This window comes from Stegodyphus dumicola, chromosome 1 (assembly GCF_044657685.1).
Source record: "Stegodyphus dumicola isolate Sdum_Otavi_A_Nest chromosome 1, ASM4465768v1".
NCBI classification, from domain to species: Eukaryota; Metazoa; Arthropoda; class Arachnida; order Araneae; family Eresidae; genus Stegodyphus; species Stegodyphus dumicola.
Genome location: NC_140768.1, coordinates 192,420,667 through 192,439,565, shown reverse-complemented (window position 1 = coordinate 192,439,565; position 18,899 = coordinate 192,420,667). Strand labels below are relative to the sequence as shown.

General features: G+C 33.2%; 1 protein-coding gene across 3 annotated transcripts in view; it reads right to left on the bottom strand.

The window, feature by feature from the left end:
- Positions 1 to 12,764, bottom strand: part of LOC118203294 (endothelin-converting enzyme 1-like) — a 260,831-nt gene extending 248,067 nt beyond the window's left edge. For all 3 annotated transcript variants that reach the window (XM_085824282.1, XM_085824273.1, XM_085824278.1), the window contains exons 1-2: positions 12,635 to 12,764; positions 12,102 to 12,218 (exon numbers count right to left, since the gene is read on the bottom strand). In XM_085824282.1, the coding sequence (XP_085680408.1) occupies positions 12,102 to 12,216 (115 nt within the window). In that variant the 5' untranslated portion in view covers positions 12,217 to 12,218; positions 12,635 to 12,764. The remainder of the gene's footprint in view (positions 1 to 12,101; positions 12,219 to 12,634) is intronic.
- Positions 12,765 to 18,899: the final 6,135 nt, after the last annotated feature.

The window sequence follows — 18,899 nt, the reverse complement described above, 5'->3', positions numbered from 1 at the left end:
CGCAAGAACTATTATGGCCCCAAACTCTACCGATAAAGTTATTTGAAGATAATCAGTCTACTATAAGACTTGTAGAAGCTGAAAAATTCAGTTCGCGCACAAAACATATTGATACAAAAGTTCATCATATACGCGACTTGAATAAAAAAAGGAATAGTAAAGCTTGCTTATCTTTCAACAGAGCAAATGGTTGCTGATATTATGACTAAACCAATTCCTAAAGCTAAATTTCAGTTTTGCAGGAATGAATTGCAATTGGTATGAGTTTCATTAGCAAAACAGGGGCAATGTTAGCATAAATTTAGGTATTTTGCGTAATGAAACTCGAAAGGCATACGAAACGAACGTGCGCCAAGATATATATTGGCGAGAGAAAGTAAAGTTCGCGTACAATGCAGTATATTTATTCAGTTAGTACTTTCTCTTTTCAGGTACGGTGTCCAAGTATGTTCCTGTTTTTTCTTATTGCCTAAATAGGTATGCTTGAAGATGTATGACTTATATTTGTATGTAAGTTATCTCCTTTTCGATAATTCAGTGTTTTAATGTCTGTGAAGATTATTACTTTTTGTTATGTTTAAATTCTCCTTTTTTATTAAATAAAGATTTCGTAGTTAATTTTTTGACTTATGATTCTTTAATGAAAACTGCGCCTGAGGAAACTTACTCATTACGCCTTCGGTGCTAATGCACAAACCAACACTGGGCTTCCATCAGTCCGAGACAAATCCATGAACGTCCTCACCATAATGAACAAAGTATTGTTTAGTGTGCTGTTGCAGATTTTGGGGTCATGGACTCAAACATTTTTTAGGAGATCGGCAAAGCAGTTACAGTAACTTCTCCCCGTTGTGTGGATATGTTACGCAACTTCCTGCAGCCGAATTAAGGCTATAGGAATTTGGCTATGTGGTTACAGCCCACACAGACAGAATATCGATCGACTTCCTGAAAGAAATGATACCGGACTGTCTGATCTCACTGCGAGGTGACATTTCATGGCCAGGACAATCCCAAAGCTATCACCTTGCGACTACTTTCTGTGGAAGCAGCTGAAGTCACAAATCTACAAGAATAGGCCATGAACAGCCGAGGAACTGAAATATGCTATCCTCCAAGAAATTGCGGCAATATCCTCAGAAACAACTAGGAGGGTAATGATGAACTTCTTGGTGAGACTTTAGAAATGCACAGACAATGAAGGTCGGCATATGGACAATATCATTTTCAAAATGAATCATGAAGGTGAGTACGAAAACAAAATAGTAAAACATTACAAAGAAAATAATACATCGACATTACAAAGAAAATAATATTTTCAACACCAGTGAAGTTGACTACACAATGATGCCCAACAAAATATTGAAGATTGGAACTGGCGAAAAATTATCAAAACTGTAAATCACAATTCTTGTGTGATTCAAAACTGTTCAAAGTTCCTGTGGCACGCCCACACAGGAATACTGGGTAACGATATTGCATATGCAGCAGCTAAGAGAGCAACGTCTGAGATCCACGTACACACACTTGATGTGCCTCTTCCTGTCTTGCTCTTAAAAGCTGAACTCGAAAGAGAATTACTGAAACGTTGACAACATCTGTGGGAAACAGAAAATACTGGAAGAAGCGTCTACGGATTGTTCCAAACGGCAACATGGGTGGAAACAAGTAAGACAGAAAAAGCGGTCGGAAGGATAAAATTTGTTCAAGCAATGAAAAACAAAGCATACCACGAGGGAAGCAAATGTTCACCTTACGGAGCTATGACTTGCCACCTACTTTGATTAATAACATAGCCACTGAAGAGGACTTCGAAAAAATTATAAATATTAATAATGAATGCATGGTTAATACAGAAGATGAAGGGCCTAATCTCGAATCAACAGTCGATTTGAATTGCAAGATAATAATAATACATGTGAAAAATAATTATCCATAGCGATGAAAGTAGATACTGAAGTTCAAATTGAAAAAACAAGAACCAGATGTATGCTCTGACACAACGGGTGCGATTATCAACAAAGTTCAAAACGTGAAAGTGTTTCAGGAGATAGCTAAGGAATCAGGTTCTTTGCTTCAGAAACAAGCAAAGCAGATTGTGTCTACTAAAACATTTCTGAAACCTACCCCCGGACAAAATATTAAAATACATATTGATAGATTGAAAATGGATCTAAAATCAGTAACAGATATTAAAGATGACGAATTTCATTTCTAGTGCTGGTAAAATTCTAGTTAATTTACGTGTCCTCGGCTACTAGAACCTTAAGGGAGTGTTTAGCGACTATTCGCTGGTCTCCTTACAATTATAAATTATACGCCTAAAAAAAGGGGTTAAAATGCTCTTTTATTCACTCAAAGAAATACTCACAGACGGCTCCTCTCAGGCTTACAGGAAAGCCTCCACTTAAGACAGAAAATAAGAAACTTAACTAATTCTACGTAACTAGCTAAACTTTAGCCGAAGCTGTACAAAGATTAACCGAGTTGGCCCATTATTAAACTTCACCGGCTAATACCAATAGGTAGGTAAGAATAAGGCCGTACGTAGTAAGATAGGCTTATTGCAACGAAGTGGCCCTTAAGGCAAAACACGCTCTACTGTGAACTTCTGAGATCTTCGACGGAAATGACTGAACCAAAGAACGTCTATGTAAAGAAGGAAAGGCTCCATAGACGTAATGTAAACCAGTTTGTCTTCTACGCCACTAGAAAAAAGAGGGAAAATTCGCCAAGGAATTTGGCGACGGAACCTGTTGGCGAGAATTTCCCCCTCTGTGATGTACCGGACCTGGTCGACATTTTCCTCCTCCGCGATGTGTACAGGAAATTGAGGAACACGGGAAAATTAGGTGAGTTTCACTTTCACTGACTGTTTAACTTGCATTATCCATATCGCAGTTTGATGTCTGATTTTATATCCGTCAATATGAAGGGAAATATATGGAGTCACACAGCTTTAAATTCTTAATAAACGTGACCGTCGAACCTGTTCGAACTTCGGCATCAGCTTCGAGCTTTGGCGCTTTTTGGCGACAGATATTTCGTGCATGCGCAGCTGTTTCCCTTTTCGTTCGAAGGGAGCCTGAAATTCCCATTAAATACTGGTTCTACTTCATTTATACAAAACGCGATAAGGAAATCTCGTTTTGGCAGGGAGTTGAAGGTGGAAAAGAAGAATTTAAAGGAAAGAGTTTCAAAATTAAAAGTAACTATTAGAAAATTAAAACACTCCCTACAATGTTCTTGGTAATAAGTTTGGTAATTTAAAATCGTTGTACACAAGAAACAAGTTTACCTTTTGCAAAGAAAATTTTTTAAACATCGAAGAAGTTGGTAATAAAAATAAGTGTAATGAAAAAACTTTTAGTTGGGGGACAAGGACTCAAAAAATGAAACTGAAACTGTTCAAAGAAGTGTACTACGAAGAAGTGTTTGTGCAAATCAGCTGATCTATTTTGCAATTTAAAATGCCATAACAGTCAACCTTGTTGTAACAGGTTGTAAGAAGTATTAAAGTAGTAGTAGTAAAGAAAAACATACTACATTTTTCTTATTTTTTTTTAAATTTCATAATTTTTATTTTTATTTTTTTTTCTGAGCTATCAATTTAATTTTTTAACTATTGCCAAATTATTTTTTTTAAATTATTGAAATCTCTTCAATAGTTACCGAAGAATTGTTCATTAGTTCAGCGTTTTCACATAGCATCTTATTTTAAACGGCATAAATATTGCATTTTTTAAAAAAATTTTATTTCTTGTGACTCTTTGAAAAATAAATGTAAGACAGCTCCATCGACATAATCTTAAATCATACCTTATTTTGATCGCTTCTACAATTTAGATTATGAATTAAAAAATTAAAGTGTGTATTAAACTTTTTGGGACACACTATATACAATATATCTGCGGATGAAAAATCCTATCGTAAGTAACGCTTCGTTTCGGGCTTTTACCGGAAGGCGATGGTAACGCCTAGGTTTTACGGCAAAGGCTTGGTAAAAGGGCGAAATGAACTCATATTATATTAAGGCATGCATCGGGCTTTTACCAAGCCACTTTGGTAAAAGCTAGATTTTATGAGTAAAACCTAAGATTTACCAGACTTCGGTTCTACATATACATTTAAGAATACTGCTTTATGGAATCTGATTAAAGTAATGGATCAACATTTTCAATGTTTACAAATCATTAAAGACTTAATTGTTGACTTCTGCAATTTTAAACTAAAAAATAGCAATTTTTTTCACAAAAAACTGTTTTGTACTGTACAATTCAAACACCCTTCTTACAATCAACTAAAAATACCTAGCATTTTTAAAAAATATCAGCACTTGCTTCCTGACCAACAACTACAAATTAAGCCCTGCTTTAAATTTGAAAAGACCTTGGGTCAACTTGTTATCAACCACCACGAGGTACAAGAAAATAGCAAGTGTAATTGCCAACTACCTCTTTACCAAAAATATGTCGATCCTTTCCACCAACATGTTATAACCGGAGATCTTAACATCATAGAAGACTTAGAATTGCGAGCCCTTTTACAACTTGGAAAACCAAATTTCGTCCTACTTTCCGTATCAATAAGCATTTTTGCCTCAAACAATTCAATCAAGATCTTGATAAATTTATCATCCTAGTTAGTAATAAATCCAATTTACCTACTACTACTTTTCTTGAATGGAAAGCTGCACTGATTATAGAATTTCAACATTTACTTTTCAAGACACCTTCTTTCAACTCTTTACACAATAAGAAACAACTCTATAATCTAATTTAAAAAATGCAAGATAATTTTATCATTAACAAAAATTGACAAAGCTAGCAACAATTTCAGTGTTATTTGAAAAAAGTTTTACTTCGACCTTCTACACAAAGAACTTAATAGTAATTGCACTTACCAAAAAATTACTACCAACACCAAAATTCTTATCAATAAATTTAACGCACTACATAAAAGACTTAAGATACATCCCCGGAACTATAATAACAGATTTGCAAATCTCTATGCGCTTCCAAATTTTCATAAGTCTCCTATTAAGTTCAGGTTCATTGCCAATAGTATCAAAAGTTATCTTAAAGAAATAGATTATCTTTTTGCAAAAATACTTCGTTTAATACGTGACTTGATTAATAACTATGATTTTAAGGATAGGCATTGCAAGTGGATGATTTCAAGTAACGAGCTCATGATTAAGACAATTAATTCACTTCAAATAGACCATATACAATGCTACGACTTCGAGAACCTTTATACTACCTTACCACTTGAAGAAATTTATACCAGCTTACTTGCTCTACCAGATATAATTCCACAAATTTCGACAATAATTGATTACGAAAAATGGCAACTTTTTCTTTCGAGCGTGCTTTTCAATAATTTTATTCTCTTTCGTGCATGCGCAGCTGTTTCCCTTTTCGTTCGAAGGGAGCCTGAAATTCCCATTAAATACTGGTTCTACTTCATTTATACAAAACGCGATAAGGAAATCTCATTTTGGCAGGGAGTTGAAGGTGGAAAAGAAGAATTTAAAGGAAAGAGTTTCAAAATTAAAAGTAACTATTAGAAAATTAAAACACTCCCTACAATGTTCTTGGTAATAAGTTTGGTAATTTAAAATCGTTGTACACAAGAAACAAGTTTACCTTTTGCAAAGAAAATTTTTTAAACATCGAAGAAGTTGGTAATAAAAATAAGTGTAATGAAAAAACTTTTAGTTGGGGGACAAGGACTCAAAAAATGAAACTGAAACTGTTCAAAGAAGTGTACTACGAAGAAGTGTTTGTGCAAATCAGCTGATCTATTTTGCAATTTAAAATGCCATAACAGTCAACCTTGTTGTAACAGGTTGTAAGAAGTATTAAAGTAGTAGTAGTAAAGAAAAACATACTACATTTTTCTTATTTTTTTTTAAATTTCATAATTTTTATTTTTATTTTTTTTTCTGAGCTATCAATTTAATTTTTTAACTATTGCCAAATTATTTTTTTTAAATTATTGAAATCTCTTCAATAGTTACCGAAGAATTGTTCATTAGTTCAGCGTTTTCACATAGCATCTTATTTTAAACGGCATAAATATTGCATTTTTTAAAAAAATTTTATTTCTTGTGACTCTTTGAAAAATAAATGTAAGACAGCTCCATCGACATAATCTTAAATCATACCTTATTTTGATCGCTTCTACAATTTAGATTATGAATTAAAAAATTAAAGTGTGTATTAAACTTTTTGGGACACACTATATACAATATATCTGCGGATGAAAAATCCTATCGTAAGTAACGCTTCGTTTCGGGCTTTTACCGGAAGGCGATGGTAACGCCTAGGTTTTACGGCAAAGGCTTGGTAAAAGGGCGAAATGAACTCATATTATATTAAGGCATGCATCGGGCTTTTACCAAGCCACTTTGGTAAAAGCTAGATTTTATGAGTAAAACCTAAGATTTACCAGACTTCGGTTCTACATATACATTTAAGAATACTGCTTTATGGAATCTGATTAAAGTAATGGATCAACATTTTCAATGTTTACAAATCATTAAAGACTTAATTGTTGACTTCTGCAATTTTAAACTAAAAAATAGCAATTTTTTTCACAAAAAACTGTTTTGTACTGTACAATTCAAACACCCTTCTTACAATCAACTAAAAATACCTAGCATTTTTAAAAAATATCAGCACTTGCTTCCTGACCAACAACTACAAATTAAGCCCTGCTTTAAATTTGAAAAGACCTTGGGTCAACTTGTTATCAACCACCACGAGGTACAAGAAAATAGCAAGTGTAATTGCCAACTACCTCTTTACCAAAAATATGTCGATCCTTTCCACCAACATGTTATAACCGGAGATCTTAACATCATAGAAGACTTAGAATTGCGAGCCCTTTTACAACTTGGAAAACCAAATTTCGTCCTACTTTCCGTATCAATAAGCATTTTTGCCTCAAACAATTCAATCAAGATCTTGATAAATTTATCATCCTAGTTAGTAATAAATCCAATTTACCTACTACTACTTTTCTTGAATGGAAAGCTGCACTGATTATAGAATTTCAACATTTACTTTTCAAGACACCTTCTTTCAACTCTTTACACAATAAGAAACAACTCTATAATCTAATTTAAAAAATGCAAGATAATTTTATCATTAACAAAAATTGACAAAGCTAGCAACAATTTCAGTGTTATTTGAAAAAAGTTTTACTTCGACCTTCTACACAAAGAACTTAATAGTAATTGCACTTACCAAAAAATTACTACCAACACCAAAATTCTTATCAATAAATTTAACGCACTACATAAAAGACTTAAGATACATCCCCGGAACTATAATAACAGATTTGCAAATCTCTATGCGCTTCCAAATTTTCATAAGTCTCCTATTAAGTTCAGGTTCATTGCCAATAGTATCAAAAGTTATCTTAAAGAAATAGATTATCTTTTTGCAAAAATACTTCGTTTAATACGTGACTTGATTAATAACTATGATTTTAAGGATAGGCATTGCAAGTGGATGATTTCAAGTAACGAGCTCATGATTAAGACAATTAATTCACTTCAAATAGACCATATACAATGCTACGACTTCGAGAACCTTTATACTACCTTACCACTTGAAGAAATTTATACCAGCTTACTTGCTCTACCAGATATAATTCCACAAATTTCGACAATAATTGATTACGAAAAATGGCAACTTTTTCTTTCGAGCGTGCTTTTCAATAATTTTATTCTCTTTAACAATAGCATCTTCAAACAAATTCAAGGGATCCCAATGGGTGGTAATTTTTCAAGCGCTGTATGTGAATTATTCCTTTTCACAAAAGAATTAACCTTTGTCCGTTCACTTAATAAAGAAGAACATAAATTTTACCAACACATATATCGTTACATTGATGATATCATAGCCTTTAACAACCATAACAAAATAGAAGCTGCTAATATCTACCCAACTTGCTTAAAACTAAATAATACAAATACGGTGCAAAATAATGTAGTATGCCTTGACCTAAATATTATTGATTACAATTTTATTAAAGCCTACTACGACAAGAGGAGAGAATTCACTTTTTCTACACTAAAGTTAACCAACTGGAATTCTAATATTTCCAAAAGAATCCTCATTAACACAATTTTTTCACAGCTACTTAGAATAAAAAGAACATGTAATACTACAAGAACAAATATGTAACACTTACAGAATATGTAACACTTACAAGAAGAAATACTTTACTTTTGAAATACTCACAATTTTGAAAAATAACCAAATTCCTCATAAAATAATTAAAAATACCTTAAAAAAAGCTGGCATTAGCCTTACCAATTTTTAGATAATTTGTTTTGGATAATGAAATTTTATGCTCAAAGCCCAATGGGACGGTATAAAGTGGATGGCTGATTTAGATAATCTAATGTAAAAATTGTATAAATGTACAGATTTTTCTCGTAAATATCTTTTCTTTCCTCCAAAGATTTTGGTACTATATTTTAATACTATTGTTTTAATAGTTTTAAATTACTTAGATGGCCAAATTCTACTATTATTAACAAATCGGGCCTTTTCATTTTTCATAGTAGCTTGACCGCCCTCTAGCTTGAAGAATGACGACTTTTATTAACAAATGACTTTTTTCCAATTTACTCTTTCTTTTGTGGCCAAAAATAAGTAATTTTAGCTGAATTAGCCATTTTCACTTATTTGTAGCAGTTTTGTTCTTCTAACAACTTGACTGACGCCATTTTGAGTTCTTTCCGTGTCTTTTCACGTCTGTCACACCCTGTATAAAAAAACCCCTATAAAAATCGGGCCTTTTCATTTTTCATAGTAGCTTGACCGCCCTCTAGCTTGAAGAATGACGACTTTTATTAACAAATGACTTTTTTCCAATTTACTCTTTCTTTTGTGGCCAAAAATAAGTAATTTTAGCTGAATTAGCCATTTTCACTTATTTGTAGCAGTTTTGTTCTTCTAACAACTTGACTGACGCCATTTTGAGTTCTTTCCGTGTCTTTTCACGTCTGTCACACCCTCTATAAAAAAAGGGGGGAACAGGAATTCCCGCCAAAACTACAATCTCAGCCCATTGGCCTATGCAGTTTTAATTGTTTCTCCCACATACGTCACACGACGAGAAGGAAGGTTGGTAGGACACGGAGGGGATTTGCACCCTTTTCAAATTTTTTCGCGATGCTCAGGACGGTACCTCACAGGTCAGTTTTTTCGTTTCTTTTGTCTGTGTTTTTTTGGTCCTAATAAGACCCAACGACGTTTGTTTTCTTGCAAATTTAATTGCATTTTAATTTGACTACAGCACCATTCTCTTTATAAAAGTTCTATGTTCTTTAAGCTGTGCAGGACCAGCCCGTACGTTGTTGTAATTTTTTGACTAATAGCAGACCACTATTTATTTTATTTTGATTTTAATATTACATTGCTCGGAGTTGCAATTACATTCTTAACACCCTAATGTGTTTTTCAGCGGACGCGTCGGGAAAAAGGAACAAAACAGCGAAATTCCAAAAAAGATTTATTCGGGACTTTTCATGTTTTATAAAAAAAAATTTCGCATCAAACAAGAGCTTCAATGGTCTGTTTCGGCGAAACGCGTAATGGTATTTGGCCTAGTTCGTACAATCAGTCATTTTTCCCTTGAAAAGCCTGGCAGAGGGTACGAGTGGGTTAATTTACCATTTTCCGCTTTATAATTATTGTATTTTTGTATTTTAGTAATTTGTGTTTTCATTATAATTTTTGCATTTTATGTTTTGGTATTTTTTTCCGTCAATCTATTTTTTGTGTATTAACTTTTCATTTATATTTTTCCGTCAATCTATTTTTTATATGTATTAACTTAGTACATATCACAACGGTCAGATTTTTTTAGTGCATTCGCATGTCTTCCAACATTAATTTTAATGTTTTTTTCGCGTGTTTACAGTTTTTTCCAGTTTTTCCAGATAAGTTTTTTTATAAAATTCTTCTTAGTTCATATTTTAGTAATACAGCGTTGAACTATTTCGTGGAGCTACAGCTCTTGGTAACCTTTTAGCAAGATCGCTGCAATCAATTTGTATCTTTTTGCAGTATTATGCGCAAAAAATTTTTGAGACCAAATAGGTCTTGCGTCTCAATACTAGTTAGCTTTACAATTTCTATTTCAATTATATATATATATATATACATATATGGGGGGGTGTTTGTGCTTTTACTTTAAATAAATTGTTTACATAATTGTGCTAAACACGATAATTAATGTAATAATTAATGTATATATGTATTAAATAAATTATACTGAATTACATTGTTATTTTAAACGAATTGCTGACAAAATTGTATTAAATACCATAATAAATACAAATTTATAATAAATTCCTTCTAAATACATACTAAATAACTTGTGTTGTATAGATATTGAATGAGCTGTTTACTGCAGTCTATTTTGTTTTCGTGGATATTTATAAGATTTGGCATTAAATCGCCAGTTTAATACTTTTCTTAAACTTTCCCGAATTGCACCAACGCCGTTTTCTTTCGCCGTAGGATCACTGTAGAAGACAAGTACCGAATTACTTATTTATAATTACACAAATTAACAGATTAATTATCAAAGGCGGTATAGTTGTTAAATTACTTGAAATCTTTCTTTCTATTCAAAAACTGATTTAGTGCTTTATTTATCAAAATAATGTAATTATCTTTGGTAAATCTAATTGTATTTTTTAAATTTAACTCAACTCTTCCATGCAGTTTATAATGACATAAAATTCAGCTATGGCTTGCCTTTGCAATAAACTTCAATTTAGAAAATCGTGTATTATTCTGACCAAAGGCTTTCAAAATATGACCCTATTCGCGTAATGATCTAAGTTACCTTCTAAAGATGTTTGACTGTATAAGAATATTTATTATCAATCGTCTCTTCCTGGAGACCACGTTCCCGTGTTTTAACCCCATTCTCCCATCTTTCAGATATTTCTAAAATGTGTAAATTACTCACCTTTTACCTAAGAAAATTTAATTTATCTAAGTGTACGGATAATTAACCTATAATTTTTAGATTCTAGATGGTTTTTAGTTTTCAGAGGATGCAAGTTCAACAGTTGTTAACAAAATCAAAGGAATATTGAGATAAAAATCCGGATTTCTTTTGTTATTATACAATTTCTTTTCAGTTACTTTCGCTACAGTTTCTAGGAAATATAAATATAAACAATAGTGATGTTCATAAACGTGGAGGGGTAGATTTTCTTGGAAGGAATGACTATAAAGCAGAGTTTGCAAATAAAAGTAGTGGAAATTAAAACTGTCAAATTACTAGCAACAAATTTTTAAAAATATTCGAAATTCTGCTCGAATGCGGTATCGCTTATTTTCATGTCCTTAGATTTCAAGACCAGTCAATAACATAACAAATAAAGCTGCTGAACACTGCTTGCTTGATCGGAGTTCAATTCCCGCTGAACAGGCCGTCTGCAAGGGCGTTTTATTTGAACCCTATTAAAAGCCACAAATGATATATACCGTACTGAGGGCGTTTTTACTGCGAAAAATGGCATACATAGTTTGGTAACGAAGATTAATACTTAGCATTTCTGATACAAATATTTTTCAGGATTTTGCATTTTGTGAGGTTAATTGTTTATTAAGCTACAGTGTCCAGTTCGTTTGAAGGAAGTTTTTTATTTTTCCAGATCTCAGCATCTCAGTGTTTTCAAAAATACTAAATTATTTTCGCTTATTATATAATTTCTCAGTTCGTCTACTATTTTATTTTTTGATGTTATAAAAGAATATAATATTTATCGAATTTTTATGGCTAATTTAGTTAGCCATTATACATCTTGAGGCTTTTAGGAATCGTTTAAACGAAATTTTAGATAACAGATTTCACCTAAAATTTCGTTTAAACGTGTTTTCTTCCCTTTCTCTTCCATCTCTGATTTAATCGGGTAACTCAGAAATTACTGAGGATTTCGGGGAAAGTTGGTTGTCAAATTAGCAAATAAAAAATTAATTTTTACCTATCGTGCAATGTTTCATCACGCGTCATTATGCAGCTACTAGAGAAGAATAAACATCAAAACATGTAATTACCTTTACGTAAGCAGCTCACATATAAGAGAATTCCACATACGAGAGCTGTGACAGCAACTAAGCTTGTCCAAAAGCATCGGGAAAAGTGTTGATTAAAGGAAGATTTTAAGAGCATTTCTAGAAAACAAAAGTAAAAAGATAAACTTGGATCTTGTCTCTTTGAGACCTTTAATTACACTAACAGTGTAAATTTTTATGAAAATTTTTAATCAAATACTTTATAAAATACAAAATAAGGCATAAAACTACAAACGGTTAACTAAGATTCATGTGTAAAACTTAACAGATTTAAAAGACTACTATCATAGGTACCGTTTCCTCAAAAAAGTATCCCCTTTCCCGAAATAATGAAATGAAAAATACTTTTTACCATGACAGTATTTTCATTTTCTTGTATTGCTGATAGCTAAGATATATAGTATTCAATTTTTTTCTAGGTATGCAGTGTTATAAAAGTAAGTAAATGGTAATGCCGCGTTGTATGTGTGAAGCAAACTTACTTTATCTGAGTAGATGTGGACATAGATACTTACTTCTCTGTCAGGCGAAACTTGCTGCTCCAAACTCAGCATCCGCTAAACATATTCTAAAAGACCAATGATCTCAGATATGAGAATAAATCATGTGACTAAGTCAAGAAACGGAAAAATGAACTGAATGTAAACCACCTGCCATATCAGTAGCTAACTGCACAAAATCTAAACAGGAGGGTTTCGCCCACTCAGTTTTCATCTCATTTAGAAAAATAAAAGGCACAATAAATGAAATTTTTTCTGTTTGTCCGTACAAAATATACTTTATAAAGTATATTTGTATTCGTTCTATTGCACTGCTGCATATTTAAAGCCTCATATTTCATTAGCGCCGGCTTATCTAAAGAGCCGTCAGATTTAGACTAAATCTTCCATACTGTAGAATTTATATTTTTGGTATATTGACCTCGGCAAACTTTCGAATGGGAAAAAACTTGGTTAATCATGTTTTATATCAATAAAGACCATTAATAGGAATTCTCAATGAATTTTACACAGGCTTACGTCACAAATAAACAGCAATAATTTACATTTTAAATAAGAATCGATTTCACTCCCATAACTATTTGACTAAAAACTTGTCGAGTATTAAAAAATGAGCATAGGTTTCTTTCTCATAATTTTTGCTATATATTTATTTGTAAGTATACATATTGTTGCATGCGTACGAGTTCGTAATAGAATTAATGCACAAGTCCGAAAATAGGTTGATAAAATTTATTTTTATCAAAAGAAATATTTCAGAACTCTTGAATTTTCCACAAGTGTTATCAGTAGTATCACGCAGTATAATCTGTAGTTACACTTCAAACTGCTAAGAACGTTAAACACAACGCAATGCAAAGTGCATCGAAAGAGAAGGCTAATCCAATCTCACGCTGAACTTGCAACACAATACCAAAAGCAGATACTCTCTCTTCGGCCTTAAAGAGTTTTCAACCGGCCGCGAGATATTTCTAGTACTTTCTGCTTCTGGAAATTACTGGAAAGTAATACGAGGAGGGAATTACAGTTACAGCTAACAGAGTGATTAATTAAAATTATTCAATTCAATACGAATTACCCATTTACTGAATGTTAAATGCACGTGCCCCTGTATTCTTACTTTTCCAGCACAGCTTTGTCTTAAAATTTGCCTGGCGCTACATTACACACAAAAATATGACAATTTTAATTGTAATTCTACTAAAATTACCTATCTAAGTACAAAATTCGTAACAATATATATTACGAAGCAATGTCTGAATATGGAAGAAAACAAGATGCAGAAAGTCTTTGTAAAAATTATCAGGCCAACAAAATTTTTTCAAGAAGGTAAACAGTATCCAAGAAGGAGCTACACATGCAAGTTACATTTTAGCATACAATTTTGCTAAAAATAAATAAAGCTCTCAATGATGGGGAGCTCGTTAAACAATGCACGCTCCAAGATTGTGATGTTTTATGTCCAACTCCAACTTGCTTTATTTGCCGCGATTAACCTGCGAAATTGCAGGTTGTGTTCCGGCTATCGAACTTTGGTGCTTCTAGGAGCGCTGCAGGTAAGGAAATGCCGAACGTAGTTCTCGTGGAGACAGGATAGCAGATGCAGGGGTGTGACTAATGTCACGTGATGAGCGATAAGACATCTGGTTGGCGATGAGGTATCCAGAAGGGGAAAATAATTTTGAGACTGTAAGCTTATCTCGAAAAACGGTGACTTCTAGAATCGAAGACATCGATAATTTTTTTTAAACGCATTGGCCACTACTAAGGCCATAAGTGGTAGCCATTTTATTGTGGAGGCACCTAATAGGCGGCCACCGTTACCTCCTATGAAGGAATAGACAATTTTACATCCATGCCTTCTCCGTGATTCGAACCGGGCCCTTTGGTATCGCAGTCAGGCTCCGCTAACCATTATACCGTCTGGGCGGCAGACATCGAAAAAAATTTGACATCACAATTAGAGTCAAAGCCTGGCCAGTTTAAATTTTGCTCCATAGCTACGGATGAAAGCATTGATATAAATGATACGGCTCAGTTAGTATTATTTATAAGAGCTGTTGATGAAAACTTTGAAATTACCGAGGACTGGCGTGCATGTGTTCTTTAAAGGGAACTACAACGGAATGTCATATGTTTCGTGCATTTTAGGAAGGGCTTTATCTTTGAAAGTGCCTATAATAAATATATGTAATATTACGACCGATGGAGCACTAAATATGACAGGAAAAAAAATCTGGATTTCTTGTACTCTTTAATCAAAACTATCCCGGGAACAATGTTGTTTTTCTACATTGTATTCTACATTGTATTTGTTCTCGTGGGCTTACTTAAAGGCAATTTAGAGATTTTCTTCAGTCCGTGCAATCTTAATATGCTGATGTACTGTATTACGCGAAAGTAAGGTGGCTTAGTGCAGGATGTGTTATCAAGTGAGTTTGGCAACTGAAAGACGACATTGTGTCGTTCTTCCATGAGAAACAGTGTTCTGCGGAGCGCGAAATGTTAGAAGATACAGAATGGCTTTCGGACTTTACAGTTTTCACAGATCTTCTTTGACATATGAGCAACTTGAATGTCAAGATGCAAGGGAAAAATCAATTTATCGACGATATCTGGGCCCATCTCAAAGATTTTAAACTAAATCTGTTTGCTGGGCAGCTAGCCAAGAACGACTTGTCTCATTTCCCGAGTTCAAATTCAATACCCTCTGTAAATGAAGAGAAGAATTATGATGATGGCTTGAAAAGAACTGCATTTTGAGTTCGAATGCAGATTTCAAGATTTCAGTGCCATTAGAACAGAATTGGATATTTTTATCATGCCTTTCAACGTAAATTGTGAATCAGTGAGGTCATATTTGCTGCTTGAATTAACTGAGCTGCAATCTAACAATCATCTCAAACATTTGTTTCTAAATATGCCAAAGTTAGAGTTTTACAAATCATTATTGAAAGTGAAAGTAAGTTTCCCAAATTTAATAGCTCATGCCCAGAAAATAAGTGTTATGTTTGCTTTATCTTATAAATGGGAAAAAGTGTTATAAAGTATTTCTCCCTCTTTCTAGCGTGCCTTCGTGGTGTAGTGGTTCTGCGCGCTGGGCCGGTATTCCAGAGGTCCGTGATTCGATTCCCGCGGAAGGCAGTTGCTAATTTTTCATCTCTCCGGCTTCCAAAAAAATATCTAATGTCTCTACAGTGTTTTCAAATATGAACCTTAGAAAGAATTATTTCAGAACTAGATTGACAGATGAGCATTTTGCCTCTTTCCTTAGAATCAGTACATGTCACTTCGATCCTCAATATAAGGAACTTTTAAAAATGAAATCGCAATTTTATTCATCTTATTAACATATTTAAATTGTAACACTTGTATATATATATATATATTAATTTTAGAAAAACTTATCTTGGCCCGCCAAACTTTTTTTTTTTTTTTTTTTTTCCTTTAGATTTTTGGCCCGTGACCAAAAAAAGTTTGCCCATCCCTGGTGTAACGGGTTATAAATGGCTGCAAAGTACACACTGAAATTGGCCGTTAAATCTTTCATATTTTAACTGTTTTGTTCTTTTTATCTATTTCATGCTTCTGATACTTTCTGCCTTTCGTTTGAGTTTTTTTTTTCCCGTTTGTTTTAATATGCCATCAGAAAATAACCAGTTTCGCAACTTATGCTTGAAGCATAAGAATTTTGGGCCCATCTTTATTTTTTGATTAATGCAAATAAGAATATCATTTTCAAAAGGATACAGGCCAGAGGTAATCTTAAATTTCCAGTTCTTGTTTCCAAAGTTATGCATAAATTCATACTGACACTTCTTCGTCGCATGATATAAAATACGTATAAATGTTTAACTAAAATCGATCCTGATTTATAGCATATTCATTTGAAAATTGCAAGTTCAACTAATTTTTAATCTATTGATCATAAATCTTCATCTAAAACCGAAACTGATTGCTAACGCCATATAAAAGTTCTTGCTTCTAAATTATAAAAGTTTACACCTTAGCCATCCAGTCCTATCACTCTGATAATCTTCCAGCTGTTACTACGATACAAATAGTTAATACCTCTAATGTTAATCTCGCAGAGGAGGAGAGGAAAGTATTGAAATGGTATTATCTCCCTCTTTCTGCATGCCTTCGTGATAGTATAATAGTTAGCACACTCGGCGCGTATTTCGAGAGGTCCAGATTCGAGTCCCGGAGAGAGCACTGCTCATTTTTCATGTCTTCGGCTTCAAAAAATCCTAATGTCTACACAGTATAACTTGAAATTTCACAAACATATAAACCTTCAGCTCACAAATCATTGCTTCTCTTGACGAAGCTCTTAAATTCGACAAAATTTCAGAAGCAAGGAAAAATATAATCCATCATTTAATTATTCACTACGAAGCTCTTAAATTCGACAAAATTTCAGAAGCAAGGAAAAATATAATCCATCGTTTAATTATTCACTACAAATGTTATAATAAATTATTCGTTTCAAAGCTTAACCAAAAGAAAGAGTAGGCCTTACTTGAAGTTTATACTAATCCGAACATTAATATCCCCAAAGCTAGTAGCTAGTAAGGGTAAATACATGGTTGTTCTGAGCAAACATAGTAATACATTGATGGAGTCACGAAACTGATAAATGAAAGTGTACGATCCCTAAAGATAAAAAAAGGTGATAAAGATGGGTAAACACATAAGGACAAACATTAACGTACTTGTAAAGTTTTATTTTAGTTAACCCAATTATGTTATTATTCTGGCTTTTCCATAACTTCTGCTTTTGTGAAGTTCTACTAGAATGTAAATTAGTTTAATGCATAAATAATGATTTCTAGCTGCTAAATTCCGAAGTAGTTTGACAGTACAGAATCTTCGTCACAATTTTTTGCTGTTGCTAGCCACAATTTCTTCGCCGAACGCTTAGTCAGGGGTGAGACAATATTTAGGCTAGCCTTATTAATTTTGTACTCTGCATGTTACACAACTTGAACATACAATTTTTTAGCCCGTAAGCTAGGGGTTTTCTGCTTCTGTGAGAGTTTTTTAAGTTTGTGCATCCTTCAGATCGATGCATTAATAAATACTTTTATTTAACGTCCTTTTTTTTGTGATACTTCTAACTAAAAAGTTAGTAAGTTTGTTTATTTTCTGAACATCGCTAAGCATTCGATAAATGAAAAATGGAACAGAATTAAAAACGCTTAGCTCTTTAAAGTTAATCCATATTTGATATACGGAAAAACACAGTTAAATATTGAAGCATTTTATTTTGCAGCTATAAGAAAGAAAATAAAAGTAGGAGCATATGCAAAAACTAACAACATTTATTTTTAAATCGCCATCTGTGGAAGAGCAATTCATTCCACAAGAGAGAGGTTTCTTCCCTCTCGAGTGTACAAAAACTTCAGTCCACTTTTTTAACCAAGAGGTAAAGGTAAAGGAGACACTGTTTTTCGTCTTATGTTTCGACGAAAAATTCTAGTTTCCCACTGAATGACCTGTGCCATCCGGAACAAGTTCAACACTTTGCAATAAAAATTTCAATCGTAGTCTAGGCAAACGTTTCGTAAATATGTCTGCACATATCACTTTCCTGTTGCAATGTTGTAATTTAACGATTTTTAGGTTTTGTAAATCACACACGTAAAGGCATTTTACATCGATGCGTTTGGTGTAACTGCTCGTTTTCTTCCTGTCTGGAAATATTTACAGAAAATGTTGTCCTCAAATATAATGTTAGCTTCTCGTTGAAAAGAAACCTAAATTTTCATTAGTTATCTTACCAACTGTAGCTCTCGCGAAGTTAAAGATTGAGCTATATATTTGGCTTCTCTCGCCACGCGGTTTTGTTTTTGGCTTATCCATGCTACTGTACCTGTTTTCTATTTGAAATATGTACCCTGATTGTCGGTTTTCTGTCAGAGCTGTCTCCAGCACAATCAGCGTGGCTGTATGCTTTGATGATAAATTCACCATTTTAATTTAAGTGTAATTTGTAATTAGCGTTAAATATCGATATCGAACGATAGAGATAGATTTTCCACTTTTCTGCTATTTCAGCAGAATTTGCAATGTTGGGCCATGACACTATTGCTAAATATATAAAAATGCTCCCACTGCTTCCCTGTATTTCTGATTATCGGGAAAACTGCTGTTTTCATTGTTTTTGTTTTTCACGAAATTTATACTCATGTGTGTTTAGTTTAGTTTCTTTTCCGATCCGGCATCGAATTTCTTAATTACAATCTTAACCTTGTTAGCTTGATGAAGTTTAAAGCTT